The sequence below is a fragment of the Suncus etruscus genome, chromosome 9 (genome assembly GCF_024139225.1).
Source record: "Suncus etruscus isolate mSunEtr1 chromosome 9, mSunEtr1.pri.cur, whole genome shotgun sequence".
Lineage (NCBI taxonomy): Eukaryota > Metazoa > Chordata > Mammalia > Eulipotyphla > Soricidae > Suncus > Suncus etruscus.
In genome coordinates, this window is record NC_064856.1 from 115,637,205 (window position 1) to 115,658,547 (window position 21,343).

General features: G+C 62.8%; 1 protein-coding gene across 1 annotated transcript; it reads right to left on the bottom strand.

Annotated features, from left to right (window-relative positions):
* Positions 1-652: 652 nt before the first annotated feature.
* B4GALNT4 (beta-1,4-N-acetyl-galactosaminyltransferase 4) lies at positions 653-21,343 on the bottom strand. Its single transcript, XM_049780933.1, has 30 exons — positions 21,030-21,343; positions 17,950-18,053; positions 17,693-17,785; positions 17,507-17,602; positions 16,740-16,830; positions 16,575-16,675; positions 16,384-16,451; positions 16,107-16,185; positions 15,285-15,351; positions 15,058-15,192; positions 14,859-14,968; positions 14,677-14,777; positions 14,494-14,591; positions 14,033-14,163; positions 13,323-13,999; positions 11,959-12,302; positions 11,699-11,852; positions 11,501-11,573; positions 10,253-10,406; positions 10,030-10,156; positions 9,478-9,555; positions 8,301-8,458; positions 3,071-3,156; positions 2,934-3,010; positions 2,668-2,825; positions 2,289-2,526; positions 1,824-1,996; positions 1,568-1,624; positions 1,085-1,091; positions 653-755 (listed from the first exon to the last, which is right to left on the bottom strand). Exons 1-30 carry the CDS (start codon positions 21,178-21,180, stop codon positions 653-655), a joined length of 4,089 nt encoding a protein of 1,362 aa, XP_049636890.1. The 5' UTR covers positions 21,181-21,343.

Genomic DNA, 21,343 nt, shown 5'->3' on the forward strand with positions numbered 1-21,343 from the left:
TGGGGGCGGGGACACCTGCCCAGGTGGGAGGGAGGGGCCACCAGCCTGCTAAAGGCGGAATCTGGGCGGGCTGGCAGCCTGCAGAACAGGCCTGCGAGCCTGGGTCCTCGCCTGGTCTCCCTCCACTCCGCCACCGCCCCAGAACTGGCTGTGCTCAGGCCCTGGGAAGGGCTGGGCCTGCTGGGATCTCACCAGGCTTTGGGGCCACTCAGGGCGGGTGGTGCCTTTGGTGGGCAGGAGGGACTAACGACCCGAGGGTCAGAGAAGGGCTGGTCAGAGAAGGCACCCGCTCGGGAGGCTCCCCATCCCAGACCCCCCTGGAGCCCCGAGGACCAGGTATACCCCCTCACCACTGCCCACACCCCCAGTGCAGCTCAGATGGGCTGAGGGAGGGTGAGCACCAGAACTGGGGTTAGGCTGGAGTCAGGGACGAGAGCAGAGTGCACAGAGAGGCTTCGGGAGGCCTCTGGAGCCTGAACCTGAGCCGTGGACCATGCACCCCCAGCGGCAGGCAGACATCCTGGCCTGTGGCCCCCAATCTACTTTCCTGGAGACCCTGGAAGTCTCTCCCTCCCGTTCAGGCACCTCCATGGTCACCCCCTTCCTGGCCTCCTGCTCCCCAGGGCCAGGGGTGTGGGCAGGTGAGTCAGACTCAACGCTGCAGCAGTGCTTCGTGGGCAGGATCAGGCAGGGCTGGCCGCAGGGGGCTGTGACTCAGTGGGGCCTTGCGGGAGCTGGGGTGCTGGGGAACAACCCTGGGACAATGGGGCTGGAGTTAGGGAAAGGAGGGGAGTGAAGAGGGTGCGTGGTGATGGTGAGCCAAGCAGATCTGCTGGGGTGGGAATGGGACCGTCTGCCCAGCTGGCTGGAGGAATAGCACAGCAGAAAGGGCACTGCCTCGGCATGCGGCCGACCCGAGTTTGGTCCCCGGCCAGCATCCCCTGTGGTCCCCAGAGCACCGCCAGGAGCAATTCCTGAGTGTCGCCAGATGTGGTCTCAGCACCAAAATAATCCCAGCCCCCCTGGAAGTCAGTGGGCTCCACTTGACCCCCGAGATACTTGCCTTGACCTACAACCAGCCTACCAGGGGTCTGTGAGGGGGATGGTGATAGAGGGTCCTAAACGGGGGTCTGGAACCTGATGAGGGAGGGGGTGATTGAAGGGCCTGGAGAGGGAGTAGTTGAGATAGGGGTCTGAGGGGCCTACTTGGGGGGTATAAGGGCCTGGCTGGAGAGTATTGGGGGCTCTGATAAGGGGGGTCTGGAGAACCTAATGAGGGAGTGATTGAAGGGTCTGATGAGAAGGAAGCCTGAGGGAACCTGATTGGGGGGGGGGGGTCTGAGGAGCCTGATGAGTGAGTGATTGAGGGGCTGGATAAGGGGGTTCTGATAGGATCTGATGAGGGGATCTGGGGATCTGATGAGTAAGTCTGATGGGGTCTGATGAGGGGACCTGGGGATCTGATGAGTAAGTCTGATGGGATCTGATGAGGGGGGTCTGAGGAGCCTGATGAGTGAGTGATTGAGGGGCTGGATGAGGGGGTTCTGATAGGATCTGATGAGGGTACCTGGGGATCTGATGAGTAAGTCTGATGGGATCTGATGAGGGGACCTGACGGCCTGATCTGAGGGTGATGGATGGGGCCTGATCATGGGGGATCTGAGACCTGATGAACGGGGTTCTGAGAACTTAATGAAGAAGGGTCTGAGAGACCCACTGAAGAGGAATCTGAGGGGGATCTGTTGAGGGGTTCTGAGAGCTTGATAAGGAAGTGATTAAAGGGGGTCTAAGAGGATCTAATGAGGGGGGCCTAAAGGGCTTACGAGGGTCTGAGGAGATCTGATGAGGGGGTCTGAGGGAATTTGTTGAGGAAGGTCTGTAGGGCTTGATGATGGAGCGATTGAGAAAATCTTCTGGGCCTGATGGGGGGAGCTGAGAGACGTGATGAAGGGGGTTCTGTGGAGCCTGATGAAGGTCTGAGAAGCTTGATGAGAGTCTGAGAGCTTGATAGGGGAATGATTGAGGGGGTCTGAGGGGATCTGATGAGGGGGTCCTAAAGGGCCTGATGGGGGGGCTCTGAGGGGCTGATAAAGAGGTAGTTGAGGGGCCTGGTGAGGGGGATCTGAGGGACCTAATGAGGGGGAATCTGAGGTGGCTGATTCCAGGGCCAGGGAATGAGGAGGGGCCAGGATAGAGGTGTGGAGTGAGGGGACTACTGGAGGCAGGAGGCAGAGGGGTGGTAGGGTCTTGAGAAGAGTCGGGGTGGGGGGCAGATGGCCCAGACCTACCCGGCCGCTGGTGTGGAGACTGCCGGCTCCAGGACTCCTCCCCGCAGCCACCAGCCCGGGTGACCTGGGCTCCATCGCAGGTACCACTCGACCCGGTCCTGGTCCCCGGTCTGGGTCTGTGGCCCAGGCAGCCGCGCTCTGTGGGACTGTCCGTGGGGGCGCCAGGAGGGCGGGCTGGGAACGCCCATCTCATCAGACCGGTTGCTTCCCTGAGAGACGTGTTTTGTGTGGAAAAATCCTGGGAGACAAGTTTGTGCGGCAGCGAGCGCGCCTGGAGGCACATGCCTGGCACGGGCTGAGGCCCGCCTGCGCCCCCCTGGGCCAGCAGAGGCCAGGCCTGAACCAGGCCGGGAAGGCTGCCCACTGCTCATCCTCTCACCTTCCAGGGTGAGCCTTGTGGGATGGGGCAGCCGAAGGTGTAGGGCCAGCCAGGGGAGGCCAGCAGGGAGCTCGACCCAGCCTGATGAACACTTCACAGACTTGCCGTCCCAGGGATACCCCCCACCCCCACCCAGGGCCCCAAGTTGTGTCAGCTCCCTGCGCCAGGCAGAACATGTTAGGGCCCTGGGAAGGCTGGCCTGTGTCCGACCTCTCTGGGACGGGTGTGCTGCAAGCCCAGGCCGGGACAACAGCCAGGAGCTTTGCCTCTTCGTTCCTGGACTGCGGAGAAGGGCTGCCGTGGCCGCAGACCAATGCAGATGCTCCCCGATCCCACCGCCAGACTGAAAGGCAGGTAAGATGGTGAGGGTGGGTAGACTGGATTCTGTATGGGAACCCCAAACCCTGGCTTCCACAGTGCCTTGCAAAGCCTGTAGCTGGGCACTGCTGAAGGTTGTGATGAAGGTGTGGAAGAGGCCGGGGATCAGGGCTGGGATGGAAGGAGAGGAGTGAATGGGGCCCCCAAGGATTGGTGATAGTGTCCCAGAGGCCACTCGTGGGATGGGGTGCTCCCAGAGGAGGGGCTGCCAGACCTGTGGCAGGCTCAGAGGGGAGGGGTGACTTCTTTTTGGTCACCAGCCTATCCAATTGCGCCCTCCACGGGGGCGCATGGCCCCCGGGAGGGACCTACTCACAAAAGTGTTAGTTCAAAAGGGGCCAGAGCGATAGCACAGCGGGGAGGATGGTTGAGGGCGTCCATCTTATTCAAGGTTTGATCCCCGGCACCCCATAGGATCTCTTGTGCACCTCTAGGAGTGACTCGTGAATGCAGAGCTAGGAGTAACCCCTGAGCACTGCTGGCTGTGAACCAGAATCCAAGAAAAACAGTTAATAACAGAGGGGCAAGAGTGATAGCACAGCAGGGAGGGTGTTTGCCTTGCACTTGGTTGACGTGGGCCCCCTTAGGGGCTCCCAAACACCGACGGGAGTGTGATCCCTGAGCACTGCTGGTTGTGGCCCAAAATCAGAATGAAAATTAAAAAAAAAAAAAAAACAGCACAGAGATATAACATTCAAGACAGGCCAGGATGGGGCCACGCAGCACACAGGGAGGGCCAGGTGTGTGGATGCAGCTAGGCCCGGGTCCCAGCCATGATTTCTGTAGGCGCCACAGCCAGACACCAATGCCGCCGCGACGCCCACGCTCCAGCCCAGATTGTCTGGGCCTGGGCCTGCCCTGCGACCCGCCCAGTACCTTCGAATCTCCCCGCCCTTCCCCCTCACTCCTGACTCTGCCCTCCCTGGTCGATCTCAGGGCTGGGAGTTGGGGTGGGGGCCTCAGAGTCCGAGCAAGCAACAGCCCCCACCCAGCATTGCTGATGTCATCCAGCTAGCTGTGAACACTGCAGGGGTCCCTGGAGAGACCCCACATTGCATAGGGACCCAGAAGGGAGCTGGGTGGGGTAAGATTTTTCCAAGGGGTGGGAGGGGCAGAACTGGCCTGGGAACCTCACAGTGCAGCAGAGAGGTTTCCCTTTGCATCTCCCACCACTCCCCAAAACACAGACACTGGTGGCCTGTTCATTCCACTGGAGGCCTGTCCCGGCACTGGATCGGTCCGCTGAGGCAGGAGGGCTGCAGAGATGTGGCCCAGCTTCTCAGGAGGTGGGCAGTGCCATCCTGGATCCTACCACCCCACTAAGTCCAAGACCCTCACAGAAGCCCAGAGTCCCAGCTGGCCTCTGCTCCTGTTGAAGAGGGAGAAGGAGGTACAACCTGGTTAAGTTTACAGAAGCTTTAAAGTGGAGGGGTCTTGAGGAGAAGACCCACAGCATGGGGTGCTGGCAGGTGGGGCCTGGCCTGCAGCCTGCTAGCGGCTTCCACGCTGTGGGGAGTTAGTTCCCTTCAAGCCTCAGGTTCAGTCTTTTTGTTTTTTTAGGTCCACACCTTGCAATGCCCAGGGTTGGCATCTGGCTCTGCACTCAGGAATCACTCCTGAGAGACACCAGGGATAGAGTCTGTGCTAGCCACGTGCAAGGCAAACACCCTCCCTGCTGTGCTATTGCTCTGGCCTGGTCAGTTTGGACCCACCACCTCATGCTGGCCTGGGGCTGTTGGGACTCACTCAGATTGTCACTTCCTTCCCTCAGGGCGTGACAAGGAGGTGGCCTGGCTCAGGAGTGCCCTGTCAACTACCCACCACCCTCCCCAGAGGTGCTGGAACCCAACTCCTCCATCTCCCTAGCTCAGTCCTGGCCCCCCTGTTTACACTCCTCCGTGTTCATCCTGGCTCCGGCTGCTTTGTGCTTTTCTCCTGGACATTCCTTTGTCCACCCTGTCTTGTGTGTTCCTTGTCCACTGGTTTCTTATTTTTGAAAAGTTCCTAAAGGAGTTTTTCTGTTTCTTTCCATTTCCCCCCACGTGTTGTTGGGTGATTCTAATTATTTTCCTTTTGATTTTAGGGACACACCTGGCGGCTCTCAGGGGTTACTCCTGGCTCTGCACTCAAAAGTCGCTCCTGGCAAGCTGGGGGGGGGGGGGGCATATGGGATACCAGGAACCAAACTCAGGTCTGTCCCAGGTTGGCCCCGTGCAAGGCAAACCGCCCTGCCGGTATGCTATTGCCCGGGCCCCAGATGATTCTAATTTCTGAAAATGTTATGTGTCTTATGTCCCCTTTCCCTTCCCTCACTGCCTGTGGCCAGGAACCAGGAATCTTCACACAGCTGCCTGTGCCCGCCACTTGGCAAGGGGCTCCTGGTGACTCTTCCGATCCGTGTCCGCCAGAGGGCGCTGGCCACTCTGGGAACCTGCATCCCTCCGGTTGGCAGTTTTCTGAGATCTCCCAGCCTTTCCCTTCTAGGGTCTCCACAAATTTGGGAGGACTTGTACCCTGCTCTGGTAACATGCTGGGGGGCTAAGCGATAGCACAGGGGAGAGGGCATTTGCCTTGCACGCGTCCCATCCGGACTTGATCTCCAGCATTCTTTAGAACATGTCAGGAGTAATTTCTGAGTGCAGAGCTAGAAATAACCCGTGTTACAGGTGTGTCTCAAAAATCAATAAACCAGGGGCCAGAGAGATAGCATGGAGGTAAGGCGTTTGCCTTTCATGCATCCTGGCATCCCATGTGCCTGCCAGGGATGATTTTTGAGATAGAGCCAGGAGTAATCCCTGAGCGCTGCCGGGTGTGACCCAAAAACAAAACAAAAAAATCAATAAATCAATCAATAAATAAAGGCAAAAAAACCAAAAACCCACACACAGTGACATAGAGGACCTCTATTGTAAGTGACAGTTAGTTGCGTTCTTCAGAGCTGTTTCTTTTCAGCTCCTTTGCCGTTTTCTTTGTTTGTGCACGGCAAATACACTACCCACTGCGCTGCCACCTCGGTTCTCCTTTGCCATTTTTGTGATGGGGTTTGTTTTGTTGTTGAGCTCTGTGCTTCACACATTGTGGTATCAGCACCCCCCCATGTGATGTATAGGGCAATGCTGAGGGTTCACTCCTGCCTCTGTACCCAAGGATTACTCCTCATGGTGTTTAGGAACCAGACATGGTGCAAAACCTTAACCCTGTGTTGTCTCTCTCCAGACTGCCATGCTAACACTTTGGGTAATAAGTTCCATTGTTGTTGTTGTTGTTGTTGTTGCCTTTGCTAATAGAGTTAAGTCTTTGAAAACCTGGGGCTGAAGAGATAAGACAGCAGGTAAGTCTCTTGCCTTGCACATGGCCAACCCAGATTTAATCCCTGGAACTAAATATGATCCCCTAAATCAGGGGTCCTCAAACTTTCTCAACAGGGGCCAGTTCACTGTCCCTCAGACCATTGGAGGGTCTGACTATAGTAAAAACAAAACTTATGAACAAATTCTTTTTTTTTTTTTTTTTGGCTTTTGGGCCACACCCAGTGGTGCTCAGGGGTTACTCCTGGCTGTCTGCTCAGAAATAGCTCCTGGCAGGCACAGGGGACCATATGGGACACCGGGATTCAAACCAACCACCTTTGGTCCTGGATCGGCTGCCTGCAAGGCAAACGCCGCTGTGCTATCTCTCCAGGCCCATGAACGAATTCTTTTTTTTTTTTTTTGGTTTTTCGGGCCACACCCGTTAGATGCTCAGGGGTTACTCCTGGCTATGCGCTCAGAAATTGCCCCTGGCTTGGGGGGACCATATGGGACACCGGGGGATCGAACCGTGGTCCTTTCCTTGGCTAGCGCTTGTAAGGCAGACACCTTACCTCTAGCGCCACCTCGCCGGCCCCTGAACGAATTCTTATGCACACTGCATATATCTTATTTTGCAATGAAGAAACAAAACAGATACAAATACAATATGTGGCCCGCGGGCCATAGTTTGAGGACCACTGCTAAATCCTACCAAGAGTGACCTGTGAACCTGAGGCCAGAGTAAGGCCTGAGCAGCAGAGTCACAAATGAGTGATCTTCAGCACAGAGCCAGGAGTGAGCCCTGACCCAAAAATAAACCAGAAAGTCTCTTATTTATTAATTATAGAATTTAAGAGAGAAGATGGACCAGGGGTGCAACTCAGGGATGGAGTCTTTGCCTTCCCGGTGTGAAACCCTGAGTTTGATGCTGGGCACTGCCTGGACCCCTGAGCAGGCAGGCCCTGGAAGTGACCCAAGTGAAGCCTGCTGTGGCCCCCAAATGAAACAGAGCAAAAATCCAGAATTTTAGGCACTTGCCTTCCATGTAGCTGACCCTGGTTGGTCCCCAACACATGGGACACCCAGGAGTGAGCCCTGAACACAGACAGATAGGTGTGGTCCCCCAAACCAAAACCAACTCAACCAAAAACCTCCTTTAGAACCCGCCGGGGCACAGCCTGGGAGAGTCCTGCTGAGATTTCCCCGACATATCTCATGTTCTCATCCCATGGCTGCTCTCACTGAGTCATGCGCCATAACCGGCTGGACCATCTGCTTAACTGTCACCTCCCAAAGGGCAAAGGGCATCTCCGCCACTGTACTGTGGTGATCCCAACTAATCCTGCAGAAGTGTGTGTGCAGGTTGGGTGAACCCAGCTTTTCACTCCTTTGGGTGAAGGCCAAGGGAGGGACTGCTGTTGGGTGGGGCAGGGGCAGGTTTGTCCCATGAGGATCCCCACCGCCAAGACCCCCTCTGCCCACAGGCTGTTGTCATTAGTTCATGAGGAGGTAGGGGGCAGTGTGATGCTGGTCTCCTCGATGTAGGAGACAGACAGAAGTTCCTCAGAAATGGAGAGATTGCTCCATGTTTTGTGCAGCAGCCCTTTAGCTGAGAGAGATTCCTCTAAGTTTTGGGTAACAGCCCTGTAACTTGGTGAGACAGAGAGAGACAGATAAGAGAGAAAGATTTCTCCATTTTTTTTTTTTTTGGTTGTTGGGCCACACCCGGCAGTGCTCAGGGGTTACTCCTGGCTATCTGCTCAGAAATAGCTCCTGGCAGGCATGGGGGACCACATGGGACACTGGGACTCATTTTGGGTTTTTTTTATTCTTTTATTTTAAATTTTTTTTTTTTAAGATTTCTCCATGTTTTGGGCAGCAGCCCTGTAACTTTTTTCTTTTGTTTTGTTTTCTTTTTGGTTTTTGGTTCACACCCAGCAGTGCTCACGAGTTACTCCTGGCTCTGTGCTCGGAAATCACTCCTGGCAGGCTCAGGGAACCATATAGGATGCTGGGATTCGAACCACAATCTGTACTGGATCAGCTGTGTGCAAGGTAAAGGCCCTACCGCTGTGTTATCATTCCGGCCCAGCCCTGTAACTTTTCTTCCTGGCCGTGAGTTGCTGGCTGTTGGCAGAAGGGGCACTAGTCACGCAGCCCCGATCCCCACATCCTTTGGGTAGCAGATGTGACTGAATCAGAGGTGTTGGCTGAGAACTGCTGAGACCAAGGGCCCATGGGAGAGGGAAGAGCTGGGCCCTGCAGTGGAGACGCAGGCAAAACCAGGCACCCAGAGGAGGAGGCCGACCTGCACACGGGTGGGTCTCAGGGCCCACAGCTCGCCTCTGCTGAGCCCCTGGACACCATCTACCTGGCCCCAGGAGGGACAGTGCTGCCCAGTCTTGTGGTGAGACCCCAACAGGACTCCCCACATGGCCTGGAGCCTCAGGTGTACCCCACCTTCCTCACTCACTGCAGCAGAGTGGAGATTCCGACTGGGCCAGACACGGCTCTCAAGGCTGGAACATCATGGAGATCATTTCAGTCCCAACCACTAGGAGCTGTAACCAGAGACCCCCAGAATCACTGGGGAGACCCATTCCTCACCCCAAAAAACTAAATAAATAAATAAGCCAAGCATGGGCTCTCTCCTCAGGCCCAGCCCAGACAACTCAGTTAACAAGCAGGAAGGTGAGTGGTCAGTCTGCAGGGTTAGGGCCACCCCAGGGCCCCTCACCAGCTGCACCTCGAGTGAACCACACACGGCAGAAGAGTTGGAACTAAAAAAAATATTTCATTTCATTCTGAATAAAAAACGGAACAGACAGAACGCTTGGGAACCCTGAAAACAATCATCGCTACAGCAAAATTTCACAGAAATCATCGCAGAGTGCCAACCCCACTGGGTGCAGTGGGGGTGGGGAGAGGGGGAGATCGTGGGGTAGGGGGTGGGCCCAACCCTGCTGGGCCCCTCCAGCAGGCCGGGTGGTGGGTAGGTCGGGGGCAGAGGCCCAGGGACGGTGTGGCTGTCCTGGTTGGGAACCCACCGCAGTGAGGGCCAGGTCGACTCCAGCTGCCACCCCAGGGTCCCCGTCTTCAGGGCTCCTCGGTGTGGGGGGCCTTGTGGCTGTGTGCACCCCACATGCCCCGCTTGGAGTGGAAGTGGTGGTAGAAGTGTCGCAGCCTCAGCCGTTCCACCTCCAGTCCCGCCTGCAGGACCCTGGGGGGGGGGGCAGGATGGGGGACAGGGCAGGGGTCTGAGTGGGGGGAAGGAAGGGATCCCTGGGGGGCAGAGGGCTGAGGTCTGCCTAGTACGTGGGACCAGGAGTCAAGGGTCAGCCTCTCAGCAGGATGGCCCGGGAGACCCCCATGGATAGGACCCAGTCCCCAGAAGACACCCTCATTGAGAGGACCCTGACCCCAGAAGCAGACCCCCCCTTGAGGACCCCATCCCCTGAAGACCCCCATTGAGCAGACCCTGACCCCAGAAGCAGAACCCTGTGGAGAGGACCCGGTCCCCAGAAGAGAGCCTCATTGAGAGGAGGACCCTGACCCCAGAAGCAGACCTCATTGAGGGCCCCATCCCCAGAAGCAGATCCCCGTGGGGGACCGTGTCCCCAGAAGCCCTTCAGGAGGAAGTGGTCCAGCGGTGACCAGGCTGGAGGACACCCCCTGGGCAGGTGCACTTACTCACCTGTCCAGGAGCTCCCAGTCCTCGCCTCCCCACTGGTCCCGAAACTCCTCCGTGTTCATGCCCCCCACACGGTCCAGGTCGGACTTGTAGATCCCGAAGAGGCCAAAACCGTTCACTTCCCAGTAGCCTGGGGATGGGGAGGGCGGGGGCCACGCTCAGACGAGGGGTCGGGTGGGATCCCGCTCACCGCGTCGGGGCTTGGGGACCCGCGGCGGGGCGTTACCGAGGGGGTCCTGGGGCGAGCTCCCGCAGCCCAGACGCATGACCACGGGCGCGAAGGCCAGCTTGCCCTCCACGCAGTGCTTGCGGATGCAGTCCAGGATGTTGGGCGGGAAGTGGATGTGGAGGTCGCACAGGAAGACGATGCTGCTGGCGTCCTGGTGGGGGCGCGAGGTGTCAGTCCTGCCCATGCCGTCCCATGTCATCCCATCCCATGCCACCCATCCATGTCACGCCATCCCATGCTGTCCCATGCCATCCCATCCCATGTCATGCCATGCCATCCTGTCCCATGTCCCATGCCATCCCATGCTGTCCCATGCCACCCCATCCATGTTATGACATCCCATGTCATCCCACGACATCCCATCCCATGTCATGCCATGCCATGCCATCCCGTCCCATGCTGTCCCATGCCATGCCATCCTGTCCCATGCTGTCCCATGCCATCCCATCCCATGTCATGCCATGCCATCCCGTCCCATGCTGTCCCATGGCATGCCATCCCATGTCATGTCATGCCATGCCATCCTGTCCCATGTTGTCCCATGCCATCCCATCCCATGTCATGCCATGCCATCCCGTCCCATGCTGTCCCATGTTATGCCATCCCATGTCATGTCATGCCATGCCATGCCATCCTGTCCCATGTCCCATGCCATCCCATGCTGTCCCATGCCACCCCGTCCATGTTATGCCATCCCATGTCATCCCACGCCATCCCATCCCGTGTCATGCCATGCCATCCCGTCCCATGCTGTCCCATGGCATGCCATCCCATGTCATGTCATGCCATGCCATCCTGTCCCATGTTGTCCCATGCCATCCCATCCCGTGTCATGCCATGCCATCCCGTCCCATGTCCCATGCCATCCCATGCCGTCCCATGTCATCCCGTCCCATGTTGTCCCATGCCATCCCATGGCATGCCATCCCATGTTGTCCCATGCCATCCCATGCTGTCCCACGCCATCCCATCCCGTGTCATGCCATGCCATCCCGTCCCATGTCCCATGCCATCCCATGCCGTCCCATGTCATCCCGTCCCATGTTGTCCCATGCCATCCCATGGCATGCCATCCCACGCCATGCCGTCCTATGTTATCCCATCCCATGCCGCCCCATCCATGTCATGCCATCCCGTCCCACGCTGTCCCATGGCACGCCATCGCACGCCATGTCGTCTCGTCCCAGGCCGTCCGTTGCTATGCCATCCCGCGCCACGTCGCGCCTTCCCACCCCCTGGCCTCACCTCCACCGCATCCACGCCGGCCTGCAGCCCCGCGGAGCGCTCGAAGTTGCCGGCTCGCCGGAGGTAGCGGTACCTGGGGTGGGGTGGGGTGGGTCCGGGGACTCGGTGGGCCCGGGGAGGAGGGGGAGGAGGCCGGCCGCGGGTCCGACCCCCGCCCGCTCGCCCGCCCGCCGCCCCCCGGGGCTGACCGGCGCTGACCAGGGCAGGCGCGCGGCGCGCAGGGCCCGCTCCACGTCCATGTCGTCGCTGTCGAAGTCGACGAGGACGACGCCGAAGCGCGCGTCGCCGGTGCGGGCCTGCAGCGCCGCCATGTCGGCCAGGAACTGCAGCACCCAGCGCGCCTGGTTCTTCACTGCGGGCGCGGAGGGCGGTCGGTCGGTCGGTCGGTCTGTCGGTCGGTCGCGGGAGCCCCGGGACCCTCCCCGCCCGCCCCGCACCCGGGACCCGCCCCGCCGCACCCGGCACGACGAAGTGCACCATCACGTCCTGGCGCCAGGCGAGCCGCAGCGGCCGGCACAGCTCGGGGCGCGCCGAGGGGGACGCGGCGGCGGAGGCGGCGGCCGGCGCGGGGTCGGGCGCGGGCTCGGGGTCGGGGCTCGGCGCTTCCCCGTCCCCGGGGTCGTCCTCGTCGGCGTCGTCGGGGTCGGCGGCGCGCGCGCCCGGCAGGCGCAGGAAGACGAACTCGGACAGGCGCCGCCGCCCGGCCCCGCGCTCCAGCAGCTCCAGCTCCAGCAGGAAGCGGCTCCCGCGCGCCGAGTCGCGCCGCTTCTCCACGTTCACGATGCGCTCCAGCGAGAAGCGCCTGCAGGGCCGGGCCGGGCCGGGCCGGGCCGCGTGAGGCCCCGCCCACCCCGGGCACCTGTCAAGCCCGGCCCCGCCCACCGCGCGAGGCCCCGCCCACCCCGGGCCCCTGTCGGGCCCGGGCCCCGCCCACCTCAGGCTCCCGTCGCGCCTGGGCCCCGCCCACCGCCCGAGGCCCCGCCCACCCCAGACTCCCGTCGCGCCCGGCCCCGCCCACCGCCAGAGGCTCCGCCCACCCCAGGCCCCGTCGCGCCCGGGCCCCGCCCACCGCCCGAGGCCCCGCTCGTCGCTCCTTGCTTTCTCGGCCTGGCCCCGCCCATTATCTGGCCCCGCCCACACTCCTCCACCATCCCACCCCGCCCGTCCTAGGATCCTCTCACGCTCCTCTGCTCCTCCCCGGACTCCGTCCACCGGTTCTCCCGCCCAAGGCTCCGCCCATCCGCCCATCGCCCCTCCCGCGATCTGGCTCCGCCCATCTCCTCCCACCACCTGACCCCACTGTACGCACAGCGATCCCATCAAGCCCGCCGCTCCTCCTCCCTGGACCGCCCCCACTCGGCCCCGCCCGTCGCTCCACCCACCGAGGGGACCCCGCCCACAGCTCCTCCCACCGCCCGCCCACGCCCACCCCGCGACCTATCACGCGTCGCTTTCTCCCTAGGCCCCGCCCACCTGCAAGGCCCCGCCCGCGGCTCCTCCCACCACCCGACCACGCCCGCCCAGCGCTCCTTCCCTAGTCCCGCCCATCGCTCCTCCCGCCGCCCGTCCCGCGACCTATCACGCGTCGCTCCTCCCCCAGGCTCCGCCCACCGCCACCGCCCGCCGTCGGAGGCCCCGCCCGTCGCCCCTCCCACCGCCCGCCCACGCCCACCCGGCGGCCTATCACGCGTCGCCGCTCCCCGGGCCCCGCCCACAGGGCCCCGCCCACGTCCCGAGGCCCCGCCCGGGCCGGCTCCGGCTCCGGCTCCGGCTCCGGCTCGCTCCCTCGGACCCTCGCCCGCCCGCCCGCCCGCCCGCTCACCCGGGCCGGCGCGCGTGCAGCCGCTCCATGTACTGCGCCACGACGTCCACGGCCTCGGCCTCGGGCAGCTGCAGGTTGCCCGACACGTTGCAGCGCAGGTCGTTCCAGTCGGAGCGCAGCAGCTCGAAGTCCAGCGCGCCCACGCTGAAGGTGCGCTGCCAGTCGATGGCCTCCTCGCGCCAGCCGGGGCCGGGGCCGCCCCGCCGCGCCTTCTCCGCCTTCTCCGCCGCCTTCTCCTCCTCCTCCGCGTCCTCCTCCGCCTCCGCCTCCTCGCCCGGCGCCCGCCACAGCCCCGGCAGCGACGACGGGGCCGACGGCGACGGCGACGGCGGGGGCGACGGCGACGGGGACGCGGGCGCCGCGGGCGGCCGCCTCGGGGGCGGCGTCGGGCGCCGGGGCTCCCCGGACGCGGGCGCCCTGCGGCCCCGGGACACGGGCGCCCAGGGCGGCGGCGGGCGCGCGGGCGCGCGGGGCAGGAAGACGCCCGGGAAGGCCGGCCAGGGCGGGCGCGGGGGCCGCGGCGGGGCGGGCGCCTGGGGCCGGATGCGGGTCACGTACACCTTGGGGGCGCGGGGCCGGGCCGGGCGGTCGGGGCGCGGCGGCGGCGGCGGCGGGGGCCGGGGCGCCCAGCTCAGCGCCCGGGAGCGCCGCGGAGGGGCCGGGGGAGGCGTGGCGGGCTTCGTGGCGGAGGCGGAGACGGACGCGGAGGCGGAGGCGGACGCGCCGCGCGGAGAGGGAGCGCTGGAAGGCCGCGCCTCGGCCTCCCCGACGGGGCCCGGGGCCTGCGTGGGGCTGTCCTCGCTGTCCCTCGGATCCTGATCGTCCTCGTCGTCCAGGAAGTCTGGGGGGGGGGCAGGGCAGAGTGAGGCCTGCGCCAAGGGTGGGCGGGAGAGAGAACCCCAAGGTGGACCCCAAGGTGGACGGGAGAACCCAAGGGTGGGCAGGAGAACCCCAAGGTGGACGGGAGAACCCAAGGGTGGGCGGGAGAGAGAACCCAAGGTGGACGGGAGAACCCAAGGATGGGCAGGAGAACCCCAAGGGTAGGCGGGAGAACCCCAAGGTGGACCCCAAGGTGGACGGAAGAACCCAAGGGTGGGCGGGAGAGAGAACCCCAAGGCGGAAGGGAGCACCCCAGGGTGGGCGCACGCACAAGGGCCGGGCTCCCACTCACCCTCCGGGCTGAGGAAGAGGAAGGCCCTGCGCTGCACCTCGCCCTCGGCGTCCTCGCCCTCGGGCCGGTCCATCTTCATGTACTTATAGAACCCGAACCTGGGGGCGGGCCGGGGCGGGCGTGAGGGACCCTCCAGCCCCCCCCCCGGGCATCCCCACCCAAGACGGCCCCGCGCCCACCCACCTCTCCAGGTACAGCGGGGACTCGCGGTAGAAGCACTTGTTGTCCGTCTCCATGTGCGTCAGGCGCGTGTGGTCGTTGGGGTACACGGAGGTCAGGTACACCTGGGGCGGGGACAGCACACCTCGGCTGAGTGGGGTGCGGGGGGGGGCGCAGGGCCGAGGGGGGCGGCGCCGGCCACTCACAAACTGCAGCCCCTGGTATCGCGCGATGGGGAAGTCCTTGACCACGTAGGTGGGCGCGTAGGTGCACGGCTCCAGCACGCCCTCCAGGCTGGACGGCTCCACGCGAGGGGCTGGGGTGGGCACAGGGGGTGTGAGGGTGGCACCGGGACCCCCACCCATGGGCCCCCACAGCCCCCCGACCCCACGGAGGTCCCCTCACTGAGGAAGAAGGTGTCCCGGGGGTCCGGCCGCAGCATGTCCGCCCTGGGCTCCGCGGGCGGCTGCAGCAAGGCCACGTGGCTGGCCGGGGACTGGGGTATGTGGGCCACCTGGTCCATCTTCAGAGCCGACTCATCTGGCAAAAGGCAGGCGGGTGGGTCCACGGGGTGGCAGGAACACCCCGCATCATGTCCAGGACTAAGCCAGAGGGGCCCCTGGGTTCCCTACCCGTGTAGAGGGAGAGGTGAGCCGAGTCGATGACCTCGAATTTCAGGCCGGGCAGGAAGGCTCGCCACTGTCGGGGTACAAGCAGGAGATTAGTGGGCAGAAGCGTGGGGTGGCCCCTCCCAGGGTGAGCTAGAGCTGGCTGATGAGAAGCCTCAGGAGGGCCTGAGAGGGAAGGCCAGGTGAGAGGCGAGGCAAGGCTGTCGGGAGGCGCTGGCCTTACACGCCCAGACCGGGCTTCCAAGTTCCTGAGCCCAGAGCCAGGAGAGATCCCTGAGCACTACTGACAGTAGCCCCAAAACCAAAATGAAGAGGAGTGGAGAACAGGCAGCAGAGAAGCTGAAGGTACCCGTAAGAGCCACCTGCTTCACCCGCCCCCTGCGTGACCTCCTGCCCAGACCTGCCCCCCAAAGGCCCAGCCCCTCTGTGGTTGTCCTTCAGCCCCTTCAGACCCCCTCAGTCTCCCTCCTCTGCTCTCCTCTCCCCTCCAGGATTCACTGATCCCAACAGGCAGAAGGCAACATGCATTAGCCATGAGCCGGGGTCACAATCCCACTCCTCCCGACGTCCTCCCCCGTTCCCCCCATGTCCAGCCCAATATCTTGCCCTGCTGGGCCCCCTGCTGCTGCCCAATCCTCGTCTGGGTAGGCTGAACCCTACGCCAGGCTCACGCGAAGGCTCTGTCGGGATGGTCCCCCCCTCTCCTCCTTGGACCCCACCACAGGCACAGCAGAGCGGGACAGGTGCCCGAGGGCTTTGTTTTCCCTTGGGGGACCGTGGGAGCCGGTGGGGGCCCTGACATGCCCGGGGAGGGCAGCGACTCACCCCTACTTCCACATGGTCCGAGCCGCGGTCATCTTGCTTGTGGAGCAGCTCAAAGTAGTACTTCCGGGAGGCCATGAGCCTGGGGACGGGAGTCAAGCGGCAGGTCCCCCATGCTCAGGACCTCAGACCCCAGCCCAAACAGATGGCTAGCCCGAGGGACGGGGCGCAGGCTGGGCCCCAGGGAAGGCCCGCTGGCCAGCAGGTGGCAGAGGGACAGGTAGGATGGAAATGGAATGATGGGTGACAGTGGGCATAGCGGCCAGCCTCGGCCACTCACCGCCTGGGCTTGGACACCTGTGAGCTGAACTTGGTGAACTCCCCGGGCGCCGTCCACTCGGACCCCGTCTGGGGGCGACAAAGACGCCTCAGAAGCTGGACGGGGAGGAGGGATGACCCGGGAGAGATGGGGAGACGGGGTCGGGGCATGACCCGGAGGGACAGCTGGTGTGGGTGCGGTGGGGGACACACCTTGCCCACGAAGGCCACCAGCTGGGCACCCGCCGGGCTCTCATCTGGGCTCAGCCACAACTCGGAGTTGTCATCGGAGGCCACGGAGAACTGGACGTCGCCTGGGTCACAGGACAGGCTCAGGCCGGGGCCCCCTTTCCGCCCTCCCCACACACCTGCCCGCACCATCTCTCGCCGGGTGGAGGAAGCCGAAGATGCGCAGCCCGTAGTTCTTCCACTTGGGGGACACCGCCAGCTTCCGCAGCGTGGTCCTCGTCTGGGAGAGACAGGCAGGTGTCAGAGCCTCGCCCCTGCAGGCCCCAGCCACACCTGCCCTGCCCTGCCCAGACCCCTCCCCTGCTTGCCCCTTCCCTCCCCACCTCATCCCAACCCTCCCTGCCTCACCTCTACCCTCCCCTCCCCACCTCGCCTCTACCTTCCCTGCTTCACCCCCAACCCTCTCCACCTCACACCTACACTCCCTGGTCACTCAATCCTCCCTGGTCACACAAACCTCCCCACCTCACCCTGATCCTCCCTGCCACACCCTACCCTCCTTGGTCACCCCAACCCTCCCTGCCTCACCCCGACTCTCCCTGATCACCCCTAACCTTCCAGGTCATTCCAACCCTCCCCGCTTCACCCCAACTCTCCCCGATCACCCCCAACCTTCCTGGTCATTCCAACCCTCCCCGCCTCACCCCAACTCTCCCCTATCACCCCTAACCTTCCTGGTCACCCCAACCCTCCCCAGCTCACCCCAACTCTCCCCGATCACCCCCAACCTTCCTGGTCATTCCAACCCTCCCTGCCTCACCCCAACTCTCCCTGGTCACCCCAACCCTCCCCGCCTCACCCCAACTCTCCCCAATCACCCCTAACCTTCCTGGTCACCCCAACCCTCCCTGCCTCACCCCAGTCCTCCCCCCTCCAAGACCACCCCGGGCACTCACATGAGGGAAGAGCGGGAAGTGCAGGTTCTTCCTGAGGTGGCCCACAGCACCCCCACACCAGTCCTCGAACACGTGCAGGTTCACTTGCCCCTTGTACTGCGGAAGGAGGGGCTCCCCTCAGCAGACCATGCCCGGCCCCCCAGCCTCGCCTCCTGAGGCCAAGCCCGGGCCCCCAGCGGAACTCACCTCCTCCTGCCAGGGGGGCACTTGCTGGGTGAGGCTCGGGTGCGGGGGCCTTCCTGCCCTCCCAAGCAGCATGTCTGCACCCTGATTTTCAGCCTGCAAAGAAGAGCTCACCAGGACTCTGGGGACCGCTCCTGGACACTCCCCCAGGACCCCAACCTCAGTTCTCCTGCCCAAGCAGGGCCCAGCCACCCAGGGCGCTCTCGGGCACCACCCACCGTGCCCAGGCCCTGCACATGGTCTCCATGCCCACTGCTCACCACCTGCTCCTCCTCGCGACTCTCGCTGGAGTCCTCTGCTCTCGGCGTGGACCGCGCACCCCAGACGCCATGGCCCTCGGTCACTTCCACCAGCTTCTCTCCATCTGCGGAGGAGGCGGTGGCTGCTCCCGGCCCAGGCCCAGGCCCAGGACAGCTCATGCCATGCGTGGCCCAGGAAGGTGCCCTCCCACCTGCTCCCAGCTACGGTGGGGGCAGAAGGCCCACGTGGTTAGTCCAGCCAACTTCCACGACCCACTCCTCACCCCGTCTTGCACCCTTGCTCGGGAAGAACAGTCAAAAGCAATGTTACATGACAACGTGTAAGCGTGTGCTGCACTCATATTCATTCAGGCCCAAGTACATGCCAACGTGTGTCATGCTCTTACATTTGCTCGGGTAAGTGTGCAAGCACGGACTCACGTACATGCCAGTGTGTAAGTGTGTGCTGCACTCACATTCACTCAGGTGTGTATGCCCAGATCACGCACAAGCCAGCGTGTTAAGTGTTGGGTTACACCTGATTGTACTTATTGTATGGAGAGCCCGCTGCCTGCCAGAACTACCACTTTTATTGAGTACAGAAATAACCCTGGGTGGGGCAGTAAATCCATCCAGGTGACAAGTAAGGCTATCTTTGTTTGGGGTGAAACCGAGTTGTAAACAAACAGAGACAAAGAAACCAGGGGTGAACTTTGTTTTGGGTGAAATAAGGTATTTCATGCATTCTGTCAGGGAAGTGTGCGCTCATGGACCCACGAAAATGCCAATGTGTAAGCGTATGCTGCATTCATTCTCTCAGGGAAGTGTGCGCTGACGGACCGACTTACATGCCAGTGTATAAGTGTGTGCCACACCCTTACATTCATTCATTCAGGCCTGTGTGCAAGCATGGGCCCAAGTACATGCTAGTGTGTGTCGCGCTCATTCGTTCGGGTAAGTGTGCAAGCACAGACCCGTGTCCATGCAGTGTGTAAGCGTGTGCTGCACTCTTACGTTCATTCAGTTCCGATGCAAACACGCACATGCCAATGTGTAAGCACACTCGTATGTTTCTGCACTCACTTCTTTGTACACCCACATACAAGTACATGCACACTCGTGTGTATGTGCACCCGCACACAGGCCAACACGTATGCAGTGTTGCAGAACACTTCCATGTATATACGAGTACACACACCCACACATGTGCCAGCGTGTAGGCACTCACCGACACTTGTGACACACCCACTTATGCATGTATGTGTGTGTGCAGGCCGCCACCTGCAGCCCCTGCAAATGCCCAGCCACCCGCCTCCGTGACCTGCATGTCTGCAGGATTGTCGGACCCCCAGAACTCGCCCCCGCCCCCAAGGTGCCACGTTCCTGGCAGAGGAGGCTGCAGGAGGGAGAGCTGTGGCATGTCCTTGCTCCATGGCTCAGTCCTGCTCTTCTGTGTACCTTGGGGGACCGTGGGGGACGACGTCTGCTCTGTGCCAGAGAGGACTGGGACATCTAGGACCCGGAAAGGTGGCCACCCCACTCTGTAGTCGGAAGCAGAATGGCCCTGAAAACGGGTCTCCACACCACCACCACCTCCCATGCTCAGCTGGACTCCCTGCAGCTCAGGAAGCTGTGTGTGTGTGTGTGTGTGTCAGTGTGTGTGTGTGTGTGTATGAGCCAGTGTGTGTGTGTGTGTGTGTGTGTGTGTGTGTGTGTGTGTGTGTGACCCAGGAACCCGCAGAAGCAACGGCAGATGTGGAGAATAGTTCTGGGTCACTGGGTCATGTGCTAGGATGCTCTGAGATCACGGAGCGTGTGAGTGCCTTCCTTTAGGAGAGTGGGGGGTCTCTGCCTTAGGGGAGTGGGGTGCTCTGGTATGAGGATGTGAACTGTGCTCGAAGGGGCCACGGGAAGTCCCCAAGACCCACAGAGGGTCCGTGAAATGGCAGCAGAGCAACTACACAGCAGGACCCCCTTTTCCAGATCTGGGTGGGATCCTGGTCCTGCCCTGAGGCGCTGCCCTGGGGTTCAGTCTCCCCGGCTGCCCTGCTCTGGCGGGAAGTCGCCAGTGGCTCCTGGGCTAGAAATGCATTTTCCAGATGTCAGAGGCCTCTAAGTGTGTGTGGGGGTGTCCGTGGGTGCGGGGCCTATAGATGTAGGGCGTGTGGATGTGTCCGTGGGCTCAAGGACCATGGGTGCAGGGTGCATGGGTGTCAGTGCGTGAAGGCGTGTGGGCGCAGGGCAAGCGGGTGTCGGTGTAGGCTAGTGGATGCATGACGCGATGTCCGTGGGTGCAGGGGCCGTGGGGACAGGGTGTGTGGATGTCACTGGGCGTGCAATCTGTGGGTGCAGGTGCGTGGGTGTGTCCACGGGTGCAGGGTATGTGTGTCAGTGGGTACAGGATCTATAGATCAGCATGTGTGGGTGAGTCCGTGGGTAGCGGGCGCGTGGGTGTCGGCGGGCGTAGGCTTTGTGGGTGCAGGGTGTGTGGGTGTGTCCGTGGGCTCAAGGACCATGGGTGCAGGGTGCATGGGTGTCAGTGCGTGAAGGTGTGTGGGCGCAGGGCATGCGGGTGTCGGATGCACGACGCGATGTCCATGGGTGCAGGGGCCGTGGGGACAGGGTGTGTGGATGTCACTGGGCGTGCGATCTGTGGGTGCAGGTGCGTGGGTGTGTCCACGGGTGCAGGGTACGTGTGTCAGTGGGTGTGTGGGTGAGTCCGTGGGTAGCGGGCGCGTGGGTGTCGCGGGCGTAGGCTTTGTGGGTGGGTGCAGGGTGTGTGGGTGTGTCCGTGGGCGCAGGAGCCACGGCGGAAGAGCCCGTGGGTGCAGGCTCCGAGCCCCGCCTGTGCCCGGACCCCCGGCAGGCAGCAGCGGCCTACCTAGTCTCGGGGGTCCCCCACACTCGCGGCCCCGTCCAGGACGCCCAGCGCCGGGGTCCGATCCACCCCACAGGCCCCTGCGTCACGGCTCCGGGGCGCCCCGGGAGCAGGCCTCGGGGGTCGCGCGCGCCTGCGCCGGCGTCACGGCCCGCCCGGCCCGGCCCGGCCCGACCCGCGCCCCCCGACCCGGGCCCGACCCCTGGCCGGCCTCCCCGCCTACCTCGGCCGTAGCCCAGGCGCTGGCGCAGCGCGCGGCCCGGGCGCACCAGGCTCAGGTGCACGTAGGTGAGCCAGGCGGCGCAGCTCAGCAGCAGCAGCAGCAGCAGCACCTTGGCCTGCTTGCGGAGCTTCTTGGCCGGGAACCACGGCATCGCGGCTCGCACCCCGGCCCGGCCCGGCCCGGCCCGCCCGCGCTCAGCGCCGCCGCCGCCGCAGCCCCCGGGCCCCGCGCGCCCCGCCGCCCCGCATGGCCCTTCCTTTGTCCGCCCGCCCGCGCGCGCGCCCAGGCCCGGCTGCCCAGGGTGGGCGGCCCAC